Source organism: Onychostoma macrolepis, chromosome 05 (assembly GCF_012432095.1).
Source record: "Onychostoma macrolepis isolate SWU-2019 chromosome 05, ASM1243209v1, whole genome shotgun sequence".
Lineage (NCBI taxonomy): Eukaryota > Metazoa > Chordata > Actinopteri > Cypriniformes > Cyprinidae > Onychostoma > Onychostoma macrolepis.
Genome location: NC_081159.1, coordinates 38,819,938 through 38,833,664, shown reverse-complemented (window position 1 = coordinate 38,833,664; position 13,727 = coordinate 38,819,938). Strand labels below are relative to the sequence as shown.

At 35.8% G+C, this 13,727-nt stretch overlaps 1 protein-coding gene across 1 annotated transcript in view; it reads right to left on the bottom strand.

Annotated features, from left to right (window-relative positions):
• The window catches only part of LOC131541162 (calcium-binding protein 7), a 44,814-nt gene extending 31,679 nt beyond the window's left edge, over positions 1 to 13,135 (bottom strand). Inside the window, exon 1 of the mRNA XM_058776735.1 lies at positions 12,182 to 13,135. Within this exon, the coding sequence (XP_058632718.1) occupies positions 12,182 to 12,290 (109 nt within the window). The 5' untranslated portion in view covers positions 12,291 to 13,135. The remainder of the gene's footprint in view (positions 1 to 12,181) is intronic.
• Positions 13,136 to 13,727: the final 592 nt, after the last annotated feature.

The window sequence follows — 13,727 nt, the reverse complement described above, 5'->3', positions numbered from 1 at the left end:
TCCATAAAAGCCCAATTTCACGTGTAAATCAGTAAAATCATGGAACGAGACACTTGCAAAATGAGACGTGCTTGGTTTATTAAAGTTGATTAGATTTATTCATGTTTTTAAAAGCGTGAAAGAGAACTTGCGGTGTTCCTCGGGAGGATTTCTGTGTATGCACTCAGAGACGGAACAGAACACGGACATGTAAAGTCATCTTTTAGCGCCTAAACGGTCAAATACACGCAAAAATGTTTCAAAATGCGGCGCTTAGTGATTATTCACGTAAACCCTCGTCTGATATGTAATAAATGAACGTAAAGAGTTGAGAATGAAAATACTTGTGTAACAGTAAATTGGATCCGTGCGGTTCTGACAGCGACTGTGTGCTTTATATTAATCAAACAACAAAAGACAAAGAGAAAATCACTCACTGCTCTTGACTGAAGGACTTTTGTAGCTTTAATAAGAAACAAAGGAAGTTTACTTCTTACAGTGAAGACTATGCAGTTTTATTTTACATTAGGTTATTCAATTTCTCTAAAGAATACTTTAGACTTGCATTAAAAAAAACTTAAAGCACAGTTTGTTTCATTTGTATGTTTTTTATTATTATTATTATTATTCTATTGTATTCCTTTGCTTTTTTATTACTGGCAGTTTAATTATTTTCAATAATTTTGAGGACCTTTTTTGTTTTGTTTTATTTTTAACTAATATTAGTTACTCTAGTATTCTGCTGTGGTATTGAGAATTGTGACATTTCGCTGGTCTCTAAAATGTAGATGTCATAGCAACATTATTTACAGAAAATATATATTTGATATATATCACTATCTTTAAATAAATCTTTCATATAAAGTTTTGGTCATATGGCCAAATAATAATCGTTTTAAATAAACGTGATTACAATATTGTCCAGAATAATCGTGATTATGATTTTTGTCATAATCGAGCAGCCCTAATTAACGCCCATTAACAATACCCTGGCAACTGTTCAATCCTAGTATCTAGCGTTGGGGTTAACACATTACAAGTAACACAATTTACATAATAAGATCATTTTTTTTCAACTAGAAAAGTAACATTACTTTTTAATTTACAAGAAAATATCTTTTTCAAATAAGTAATGCTAGTTACTTTGTTACTTACTTTATGTCCTGAAGCTTATTAATTTCACTTCTGTGTGAAAATGCTTTTGCATTTGCCAACAAGATAAATATAACTATAATATATATATATATATATATATATATATATATATATATATATATATATATATATAACTTTTGTATTAAAACAAACAAGTAAACTTATCCCAGACAAGAAAAAGTAATGCAAAAGTAATGCAATACATTACTTTCCATAAAACTAAGTAATGCAATAATGCAATTAGTTACTTTTTTGGGAGTAACGCAATATTGTAATCAACACTCACATGTTTTTCAGCCACTAGCAACACCAAACAGTCTTGCAAAAACATGTACACAAAATAAAATAATAAAATTCCAGAAGCCTCATACACTATATTCCCACTTCTCTATGGATATTATATTAAATAAAAGCAATTTTGCAATATGTATTCAATTTTTTTTTTTTTTTTTTTTTTAAGTGTCCACTGCCTAGACCAGATTACTTGAGCCACATGGTTTCATAGAAAAATGTGAAATTTGACTTCAATAAAATGAGATTCTCTTTTGTTGGTTCTCGTCCTGATAATTGCAGGATGACAGAAGTTTGACTCAAGGCGGAAGGCAGATGTCTGCAGTCATTGTCAAACATTCACAAAGGAACGCTGATCTGCTGTCTGAAAAACTGCTCCTAAAAATCTATCACGAGATTTGAAAGAGAAGAGAGGGAGAGAAAGATAAAAGCTTCATGAGTCCATATGTGCTACTTTCCCCTCTTTGACATCTTCTGATTCAGTGTACTCTGAACCCTCAGCCTGCTTACATTTTTAGAGCTGGCTCTGTAAATCATGAGCCAAAATTTACATCACAACTTTGTCTCCGCTCCTACTGTGATTTGAGAGAGCTATATTTGACCTATATGAACTTACGCCCCCATAACGCCTACCCTCCGAGTTGAGCCCTACATTACAAGAGCCAATGTGAATCACAAAGCTCATGCAGACAAAATCATCTGGATAAGCCCCGAAAGCGCTGATCACGCTGCCAGTCAGGATTTCGGCTGACATAGTAACATTCTGTTGAAATACTCAAAAACATAAAGATAAACACTTCACGTGTTATTCAGATTCTTTGTGTTTCTCAAAGGTTTTTGTAGGATTTTAATCCAAGTAGTGAATCAAAAAAATGCTCTGGGTTCAATACCAATAAAGAAAAAGATTTGATATATTTACATTGATGCATTTACATCCACTTTTGTATTACAAGCTGAAGAACTGAGCGTGACGCGATAAAGTTAAGCAAATAACCATCAAACGGTGCTTTCACACCAAATGAGAAACGATTGATCATTTCAGTTAAAGGGATAGTTCACCCAAAAATTAAAATTTGATGTTTATCTGCTTACCCCCATCCAAGATGTAGGTGACTTTGTTTCTTCAGTAGAACACAAACGAAGATTTTTAACTCAAACCGTTGCAGTCTGTTAGTCCTATAATGCCAGTCTGCGTTATATATAATCTATTCAGAGTTTGTAGTAAAAAAAATAATAATAAAATCAACTTTTTTGGACATTCATGTTGCAAATTTTCAGGAATGACATTTCCATATTTATGCGAGATTCACTCTTGAAATAGCAGTGACTGACATTTCTGAAACCACACCTGTAAAAAGTACAGAAAGAAAATGCATTATTCTAACAGCAGAAGTGAGGACAAGTTGTTTTATTAAATGAGGAAAGGAAAAGAAAAAGACAGCATTATTGGGTACACCCTATTCTTGAGAAAAGAGAAGAGCACGGAGAGTTCCATAGATTGACGGTGAGTGTGGTGTTGTTCTTTTTGCCTTGTTAAAAGAAAAAAAGAATCAACACACGCTTTGTTGCGCCACGATTGATCGCACCCAGTGTGCATAGCTCCATAGGGATCTATTGGTTTTATTCAAGAATGTCATTGTGTTGTACATTTGCGTTGCTTAATTGCACTCAGTGTGAAAGGCCCTATAGGCAAAATTTTCTTTGTAATCACTTTGTTTTACTCCTGAATGAATTAAAGTTTTTAAACGAACCAGTTAAGTGAATAATTCAATGATTCATTCATTAAGACGGTCACTTCATTTGTTCCTGAATGATTGGAAAAATGTTGTATTTTTTTCTATTGTGCATAAATGTGTGTGTTTGTAATTTAATGTTACCAATGTTTTGAAAATGTGAAACCATTTACCATGCCAATCCTTGAATCTGAATCAGTTTCTTGTCGCCATCTACTGGTGTAACAATGTAACCTACAGAGAGTCTGGAATGCAAATCTAATACTATCACTATAAAACTAATTTTTTCATTTCAAATAAACCAACTAACCAGTCCACTGCTGTTTTGGTAATAGTACTGGGTGTTATCAAAAGCAAGGCTGCAATGGTACAGTTCTATTATTGCTTTTTATAAACAGCTCATTAGCAATTTCATTATTGTGAAATAAACAGCTTCACCCTAAAATTAAAACAGCAAGTTTGATCTTGACAGTGCCTGGACATGTAGGCTCTACGGTGATCCATATTTCACCCTTCCCAAAAGAGTTGAAACATAACAACTCCCCCCCCCCATCTATCAACACCAGCCTATTATCTCTTGAGCCGCTTTACCTTTAAATTACAGTCCAAGTGTCCAAGGCACAACTTGGTGTCCATCCCAGAGGGCCATTTGTTGAAAGTGCAGTGCCTTCACTTAAATGTCAAGTGTCTTGTTTTGAGGTTGGGTATCATAGAGGATTAATGGTATAGGTCAGTGTCAGGTTTTGTATTTGATTGAATGTACATTCTGTTAAAAAAACTGCATCACACACGTACACTGAGAGTCTAGTCAGAAGATCTTGTATACTGTAGTCTAAAAACGCAATTTATTTTCTTTCCCCACAAAACAAAATGGCATCCTATTTCAAAAAATAAGATTTGGAGCATCATTTTGGAAAGCCACTGAGGCAGAACCCTCTTCTAGTTCTCACCAGTGGATATGTTGGTAATTGAAAATCAGAGTGTGTGTAAATTGCCCCTCCTGTCCATGCACCACAAAACAAGCTGCCCGCACAGAGAAATGCATGAGCAGCTTTAAATGCACCACAGCTGCTTTATATACACAGATTGTTTTTTGCAAGAACATAATTGTTAGACACTTGTTTGGTTAGTTTTATTATGCTATTATATTATTGTTCCAAATTGTGGAATATCAGTATTTAAATGACAAAACAATCACACTCACAGAAATGTCACATCTAGGTCACTTAAAACAGTCAAATAAAAGCATAAACAATGATAATCGCATGCCTCTCAGGAATGCTTTATTCTGATTGGTCAGTCATGACATTCTAAAGTCAGATTCCTGCATAATAAATTGAATTAAACTGAAAATGAAATAAATATTTCTGGTTACGAAGTAAGTGGAATAAAGTACAATTAGTCGACCATTATTGCAAAATGAAGCCTTTTAGGCTAATGCTTGATCACTCCGTTGGGGTTTATTTTATGATAATGACCATGACTGTGCATTATTCTTTACATATTTCTTTAATTTGTATTTGAATCAATGGGAAAAACATGTCACTCAATAAAATATCTTTAAAAACATTTAACAGAATGTGAAGAAATGCAGATAAAATGCATTACGGTATAAAAAAAAAGATAAAATAAAATAAAATCTGATAACAATAGTATAATACGTGGTGATTGGCTTTTTTAAATGCAATATTGCCATATTATGTGTTATTATATAACAATGAAACATAACACCCTCCCTCTCCTTCTCTCTCTCTATATATCTAAATATAGTACATGCACTTAAAAAAAAAGGATATATTTTGTGTAGTTTCACAACAAATCGAGCAAGCGTTCTGTAAACTTAGCCAGAGGATTTAATTTGACTTTAACTCTGCAAATCCCTAATGCACCTTTATGGGAAAAACAAGGGCATTTTTTTTTTCATTTCTAACACTCAGAATATTTCCTGCGTCCTCTTTTTTGTGTGTGTCCTCAAGCTATTGTATTTCTCAAAAATGGAAAAATGTTTCTTGCTCTGCAAATAAATCAGATCACAAAAGGGAGATGAAAAATGAAGTTATTCCGCATTTGCATTAAATGAAAGATCCAAACAGAAGATATGCCATTGTCCATCTGCTTTCTCTCATTTACCATCCTGAAAAACAGGCAGCGTGGGAAAAGAAAACGTGATGGAGGGAAAAGAAACTGGAAGCAGACCTTGGCTGGTGGAGGGTTTGTGTGCCCTCCTGTTCATCTATCAGTTAAATACGTTCAAGTGAATCACTCTTCTGTTTGTGTGTCTATTTCTAAACCAGTCTACCTGCCAAACAGCCATTTGATCTTTCTTTACTCGTACTCTGACAGGAAACGGATTTGTACCTTCTGCACTGTGTGCTGAATTTACCCAAACTGTGATTTTACTCCTACAGCAGCCATTACATTTATAGAGAGAGAAAGAAGTGTAACAGAATGAATGTGTTTTACAGCAGTCAGAACATTTATTAGTGTGGTCTAATGCAATTACAAAATGCTGGGCTTTCAGAATCATTAAGCAGGTTGTTAGTAGCACATAAGTATTACTTAATATCCAGGGCATGTTTCCAATTACGTATTACTGAGTTACCTAAGTAATATGTACAAGCATTCATAAAATTACCACTTGTAAGTCCATTATCTGCATCTTAAAAGGTTCTTTACACTTGCTTTCAAAGTTTAAGAGAAAAAACTCCCATAAAATGATACTCTGCGGGAAGAATAGACACAAAAGGAATAGTTCATCCAAAAATTTAATTTTGCTTGAAATTTCCCTCAGGCCATTCAGGATGTAGACGAGTTAGTTTCTTCAATGGATTTGGAGAAATGTAGCATCGCATCACTTGTTCACCAAAGGACGATTCCAAGGGCCCGGCGAGGGACAGGGGGCCCGAGACGCATTTTTTACCAAGGGGACTGAATGCCATACTTGATTTGTGTAAATCCAGACATACTCAGACACATTGGAAAATTATGAGAGTTAATATTTAATGTAAGCCTGACATCATTTGTTCAAGATCATTTAATTTAGCACTCTACTAAATTAAAATGACTTTATTTCTTTATGCCAGAAGGAAAAATCAATAACCAATGTTTGGTAAAAAGCCCCCCCAAAAAATTAAGAAATGTATTCAGATGTCCTTGACATTTTGATTGCATCTAGGAACATAACTAAATTAACTTAAAATTATACAAGAAGACTAGAACAAACCTGTTATAAGAAAACGCCTAATTTAATTACATGCAAAAGTTTTCCTCAATTTAATTAGGTTAGGGTTATTGAACATTTTATACTTTGAGTTTCTGAACACACAAAAGGGTTTAAATAATTCTAGAAACCATTTTAAAGCTATTGCATTTAAATAGCTTTATTTCTACACATAGCCACATCTGTAACGCTTACATGGTTCTCCTAGTATGCAAATTAATCAGTACTAGTATTAATCAAACGATAAGTAGTTCTCATTAGTGAGAATGATGTTAGTTACCCTTATGAGCAATTTTTATGAGCAAACCCAATTTCCTATACTGTTATGGTAGTAGATCACTGGAAAATTGCTTGAATTTTCCCCAGTACTGAAACCATCTGTCAGTTGGTTACGCTACTGTCAGCCAAATCAGACAGATCTGCATCCATCAGTGGATGTCACATCAGCACAATACATTCCCTCTAAGATACATCATCTGAATTCAGCATGCAACGTGTAGAAACTTCAAAGTTGACACCATTTCCAATGTTCTTGATATATAAGCCAAACAAAAATAAATGAACTATGTAGATATATAAAAGAAATATAACTTTGCAATAAATACATAAATCCAAGATATCAGACAAAGTGGAAATAATTAATATTTTTAATTTGTCAGTTTAATTATTAAGTACAACACCGTTCAAAATTTGGGGGTCAGTGAGATTTTTAAATGTTTTTGAAAAAAGTATTTTAAGCTCACCAAGGCTGCATTTATTGATCAAAAATGCAATAAACAAAAAGTACTATTGTATATTATTAATACAATTTAACTGTATTTGAAATATTTTGTTACATCAACATTTTGTAGCATTAGAAATGCATTTACCTTGACATTGCATTTACTTTTGATCAATTTAATGTTTCTAAAAGTATTAATTTCTATATAAAAGTTTTTTATTAAGTTTAAAAAGTTTAAGTTTAAGTCGCTATTCACTAATAATCTTTTCCATCCAACTTCCAAATAGTGATCTCTGTTGTGATTGGTTACACCCTCTGCATACCGACGTAGCTCACATTGTCTGTCACAATGGTGTGTGAAGCTGCTGAATACTAAGTAGACATTGTGATGCCATAGATACTGTGATGATTTCTGAAAAACGTTTTTTGCAGCCTAGTGTCCATAAACGCTGGATTTAAGAAGGACCATCATAAGAAGAGCACAGAAAATCCTGTTTTCTATGATACGCCCTCTTTAGTTTCATCCATTTTTGACTGAGAAGCACCTGAGGCCGAATGTGACTTGGTGTTTGTAAAACATCAGTACAACAGTCCACCATGCTGTCAGCGTGTGCTTGATCAAGAGGGGCTGGCATGCTCTAAGAGGCGGCAAACGACACCCTTACCATCCCTGTGACAATGGGCTTTGAGATTGCTTTCTGAAATCCATCCACAGCACCAAATTTAATCACAGCTTTATTTGCTTCCGTCACCGCTGCCAACCTCTTTTAATGAAATTCCAAACAAGCTTGATGTCTGATTGTCATGCAGTGCCATAGAAAGACCATGTGGCGCGTGATGTGGGATGCGGTTAACAGCTGGGTAATTCCTGGCGCACGGAGGACCCTGCACATTAACTGAATTTCACTCTCACAATGCCATGAGGCTGCTGGTTTGTACTGAATGCACATTCAGTGAAAGCCTTACCGGTAATGGATGTTTATTTAGTTGATGTGAATCATACAGTATGGGTCACTGGTTCATAGTGAATAAACTCCAAAGAAAAAGCGGCATTCTACTTCTTGTCAATCATGATGGGTAAAAGAAGTGCTTATCTTTTAAATAAACAAACTCTGAACACTAACTGTGAGTTTTTTAGAACATTCTGGCCAGTCTTTTTAATGACAAAATGACGAAAACACATCATAATAGTGACGTTTCCGCTAGATTTACAATACGTGCATGAGGAAAAAATTGAAATGTAAGCTGTTATCCAATGAAAGTCTTGCCATTCATACTTGTGAGGGAAGTAACAATGAATTTGTATGTGAAATTTGCATACAAATATTTTCAAGAACAATTCAAGATTAACCAGTAACTTTGTGTATTTAAAATGTATTTTAAAAAAGGTAGAAACTACTACAACCACACCTAAGCAGAAACCACATACTCATGGTGGCTGTCAGTCGTGACCTTCTTTGCTTATAGAAGGTTGTGCCAGACCCAGATCATCACTGCTGCATAGTTGCATTTTTCCAGTTGCTAAGTATGTTAATGTAGTGATTACTTCCATTTCTGGCGCTATGGCATTTCTGTGCGGTGTCTGAGATGTTAGCGTGTCTCTAATAAGATCGGTCACAAACATGATCCCTGCACGATCTAATATGTAGCGTCTTATTAACTCACTGTCATGCATTGTGTGCAACACATTTCTTCTCCCTCTTCATGTTTCGTCCATTTTCTCCACTGCTAAAGAAACTCTTAAGCCTCTTAAAAGTCCTCGTCTGTACTCCTAACAATTTTGGACCTTAAGACCTCTTTTTAGGGTTAAGATGTTTTATGAATTACTTTTTTCTTTAGTAGGATCTTTTCTTTAATTTTAAGAGGAAACACCCACATTTCTAAGAATTTAGAATTTTGTTACTAGGAGCACATCTTAGCACTAAGATTTTTCATGAATACGGGCCCTGATGTTTTTGTTTAGAACTATTTTGGACTGTGTTTGATCTGTGCATATTTCTCTCTGGATTCAGACTTTTTCACTGGAGAAAGCAATATTATGATTATAACTTGTGTTTGTGGTTTGAAGTTAAAAACTTCAAACTTTGTTTCTTATAAACATGCAGCTTTTCATTTCACAAGACATTAACTGATGTACTGGAGTGGTGTGGACTACTTGTGGATTACTGTGTTGTTTTTATCAGCTGTTTGGATTCTTATTTTGACGGCACCCATTCACTGCAGAGGATCCATTGGTGAGCAAATGATGCAATGCTAAATTTCTCCAAATCTGTTCTGATGAAGAAACAAACTCATTTACATCTTGGATGGCGTGAGGGTGAGTACATTTTCAGATCTTTTCAATGAATCAATCGATCCAGTTCACTAAACAAGTACAACAGATTCATTCACACTAATTCACTGACTTGATTCAGTCACACTGGTTAACAGAATTGAGGATTATCAGCGAATAATGACTCATATAGCAGTTTGTTCTTCACACAAAGCTTTTGTACAGCCTCGGAAGACTTGGAATATAGCACATAAGTCATTTTAATGAATTGGAAAGCTTGAAAGCTTCATTCTCCATTCATCTCCTTTAGTGTTCCACTGAAGAAAAAAAAGTCATACAGGTTTGGAATGAGTAAATGATGTCAGAATTTTCATTTTTGTGTGAACTAATCCTTTAAAGGACGTTATCAGCGGGTTAAGATGTCCAGTGTGTGTGAGCATACAGTCAGGAGATAATGTCATTTAGATGAACCAGACTTAAAGCAATCTTCATCTGAGAATAATAATGAATTCTTCGAGGTTTAGCGGAGGCTCTTATCCTCATTCTTCATTTTGTATAAGGACGGGTTTATGATGAAATATTGCTAACTAAAATAAAGATGCATAGATCTAGCTCACAAATTACATCACAGTTTCTGCCCCCAGCATGTCATACGAGTTCAAAGCAAAATATCAAAATCTGGCTCAAACTCAAGATTCACAAATAAACAACTATATATCCTAAGGACAAGAATGAGCATGGCCTACTTCATAAGTGTGAGCACAACTGCACCAACAATTTAGTCCATGAGCTACATTTATATTTGCTGAACAAATCTGTATAAAAGCAAAACTGTAATGAGGATGAAACCCAGTGATTTGTCTCCTCATATTTACACTCTGTTTTCCATCTCTTTGGAAATGCTACACAAACTACAGTATATGATCTGGGGTGACCACATGCGGCACAGTTTTCCTTTGTGAACATGCAGGCACATTTGCAAATAGATTGACTGTCACATTCACACATGGATATTTGTGTATGTACAGAACGCACACAATCATGTACTACAGGAAACATCCATATGTGGCCCCTCACGTCTTGCTCTTGCACTTTTTCGCCATTTAGCTTGTGTTAGTTCAGACCGGCAGGTTTTCAAGGGTTAAGAGCATGAGAATCAGCCTTGAGATTTTGGGCTATATTTTATTTAACTGGATGCACTGATAGAAAACATCCCTTGATGAATGGAATTGCAATGAGGTGCTGAGATACTTAATTAAAGCTTAATCACAAAAGATTGATCTGGAAAGACACTTTGAACTGAGCTGACAATCACACCAGTCAGACGTCAATATGCAAGGTTTAATGGAAAAACTAATCCAAATGAATGCGTTTGATGGCACATTTTCACATTCACAATTACAAACATTTATATTTTTTCAATTAAATAATAAATTGATTTCAAATGTTGTCAACATGCGTAGACGTTAAATGAAAAGCATGGGATTTTGATGCAATCTGATTACACTGAGCTGATTATAGTTTGCATTTCACATGTAACCTACCTAAAGCATTGCATGGTGGTAGAAACCCCCCCGGCATTTTCTTGTGTTTTGTTTAATAAAAAAAAAAAAGACATTTATTTTTCTGTATTGAGCATGCTGTGGCTAGTTCAAATTACATTTTACTGATTTCTTTTAATTGGATACTTATCAAGGTAAACCAGTGGTTTTCAATACTGATCCTGGAGGTCCGCAGCACTGCACATTTTGGATGCCTCTCTATCAGACGCACCAGTTCAGGTCTTGGTACCACTGTTTATGAGCTGATGATATAAACCAAGTGTGTTAATTAAGAGGGTCATCCAAAATATGCAGGGATAAAAAATGTGTTAGGGATATTCCATGCATTGGGAAACACTGGGGTAATATGTATAAATCAAGCAGTCTATTAATTTGCATATGGTATAGTGTAATATGTTTCAGATTCTAAAAATTAAAAGTGTTGGTTTTATGACATGGTATCAAAAACTCTTTCAATGACACAGGTGTCACTGCAAATGAGAGGTCCACGTTAGTGCTGCGTATCACGAACAGGTCTTTTTCCTGGCTTATGAGAGACCTACTCTCCTTAAATAACACAAAACATCATTTTAATCAGAAAAGCTAAACATGAGACTATTTCTGTTTTTATACTATTATATACAGTCGGATACTCATCAGAGTAAACTTTCCCACACAGATGAGAAACCGTGCTATGGAAATACATCTTTAGTTTAATATGGTTTAGAAACTAAAAACACTACTAGTATTTCCTTAGAATGGTGTGTCAAATATATTTGGATTCACTTCTAATTTACTCACACACATCCTGAAAAACTAAGTTTGAAGTCAAAGAGATGCCAGAACTGCTGCATACCACTCACAGGTCTTTCTGCATGGTTTGTGATAAAGCTACTTTCCATAAATCACACCATCAGATTTATCCACCTCAAAGAGAAACACAGGCACAGGTAACAGGATTTTCACCCGTTTTAAGTGAACTACGCTGTGCGTGGTGCTGAATCCTTCAAAACTGTTCTAACTAAAAGGGGGGGGGGGGGAAGTGTTTCTTTTTACTGTTCACTTACAACACATTTTAAGTGGAAATTGGGTCATTCAGATATGGGGGGTGGGGGGTCACCGAACAGGTGCGCAAAATACCGACCTTCTGTCCAGGAAACAGGTCGAAATATACTAAAGCAATGCAAGAATTTGTGCGAATTTATTCATTTTTTATATAAAACACAAGCGAATATGGGCTTCAAACAACACCAGGACCCTCTAACTCACCTTCCACCTCATCCTCAGGCAGATTGACCGGTGCCCGGTACGACAGGATATCAGGAATGGTGCAGATACCCCGGTACATCAAAGTGGAAGTCACCGGATGCATAGGCATTTTTGCAATTTATGTTGACCAGCACGTGTGTATTGATCCTCATATATGAGATTTACTGTCCAGAAGGCAACTTTTCACCCCACATCAGATCGGACTGAAACCCTCACTGGAAATCACGCGTTGAGAGGATTCCATGGAAAGGTCCGATAGAAGGCTATAGGCAACTCTCGCAGCGTGCGCAATTACGCAGCCCTCTCCAAGAAACCAGGTTTAGGGATTTGCAAGTCTTCACAGGTCACTGGTGCTCTAAATGTAAGGCTTTTGGGTTCGAATCTTCACAATATAAGCAAACTGCCGGGTCTTTAGTTTGTTGTAAAAATGACAAAGACAACGAATAACGGCGGCTCCATCGGCGGGGAAACTAGCAGATCCACATAATCCACCAGCTCACACGACGCGCATCAAACAAACGCGCATTTTCATCAATGCGACAAAGTATGTGCGCGTTTGGCGAGGTTGCGTGGATCGATTCGATCTCCAGGTCGTTAGACAGTGATCTTCATATGATTGTTTTCTCCTCAATCGCTTCTTAAGACACAGCAGTTGAGCCTCGAGCACGCACTTGTTGGACAGCGTGTGCGCGCTGCCAAGAACAATGAGTTAAAAATGCGCTTTACGCGTGTGTAGTTGAAGGTTAGGGTCTTTTTCTCTAAAGAAATCCAGTTTTTGTTTTTTCCTGTGTAAAAAAAAATCTAATATTTAAAAAAACAGGAAAAGATGGCACCGACATAATCAAACTTTCCAGCTAATCACAACATGCAGATAAGCGAGCAGTGCTGTGCGTGGGGAGACGCGGTGTCCGGGTTCCCTCGCGATGGATCTATATTTAGTCTGAGTGTAAGCTGCTGTTCTCCACAAGGTATTTCCCGCCGCAGGTGTTGGGAGGCGTTTACACAGGGCGCGTTCTTGCGTTCAGCAGCTAGACGGAGCGTAACAGATTGGAACACTCTTGACGCGTTTTGAAAAGTTGATCTGCTTGTTTTTAACATGGCAGGATGTCTTAAAATGTGACATTTTCTGAACATGAATATTATTTGCGTGGGCATATTTATTTTTAAGCCTATAAAACACTGTCAAAAACTTATATTTAATTAATTTAAATAAAATTTAAAGCGGAACATTTACTCATTAAATCAAATTGAGTATGTCTTTACAAGTCTCATATAGGCTATTATTATTTCAAATAGTATTAGGCTATTCTATGTTTAACTCAATGTGTTTCTTGTTGTTTCTTGAGAAATTTACTTGCAATTTCTGAGTAAAATAATTGAATCACCGCCAAATCAATGAACAAGGAGTTAATACTGAGCAACTTAAACCTTTTGAATTAGCCTAGTATTCACTTGAGTCAATGAATCAGTGACTAACCCACAAAAGTTTCGAGCTGTGTCCGAAATCGCACACTGTCTAGCATGTAGACTACTATATTTGGTTTGA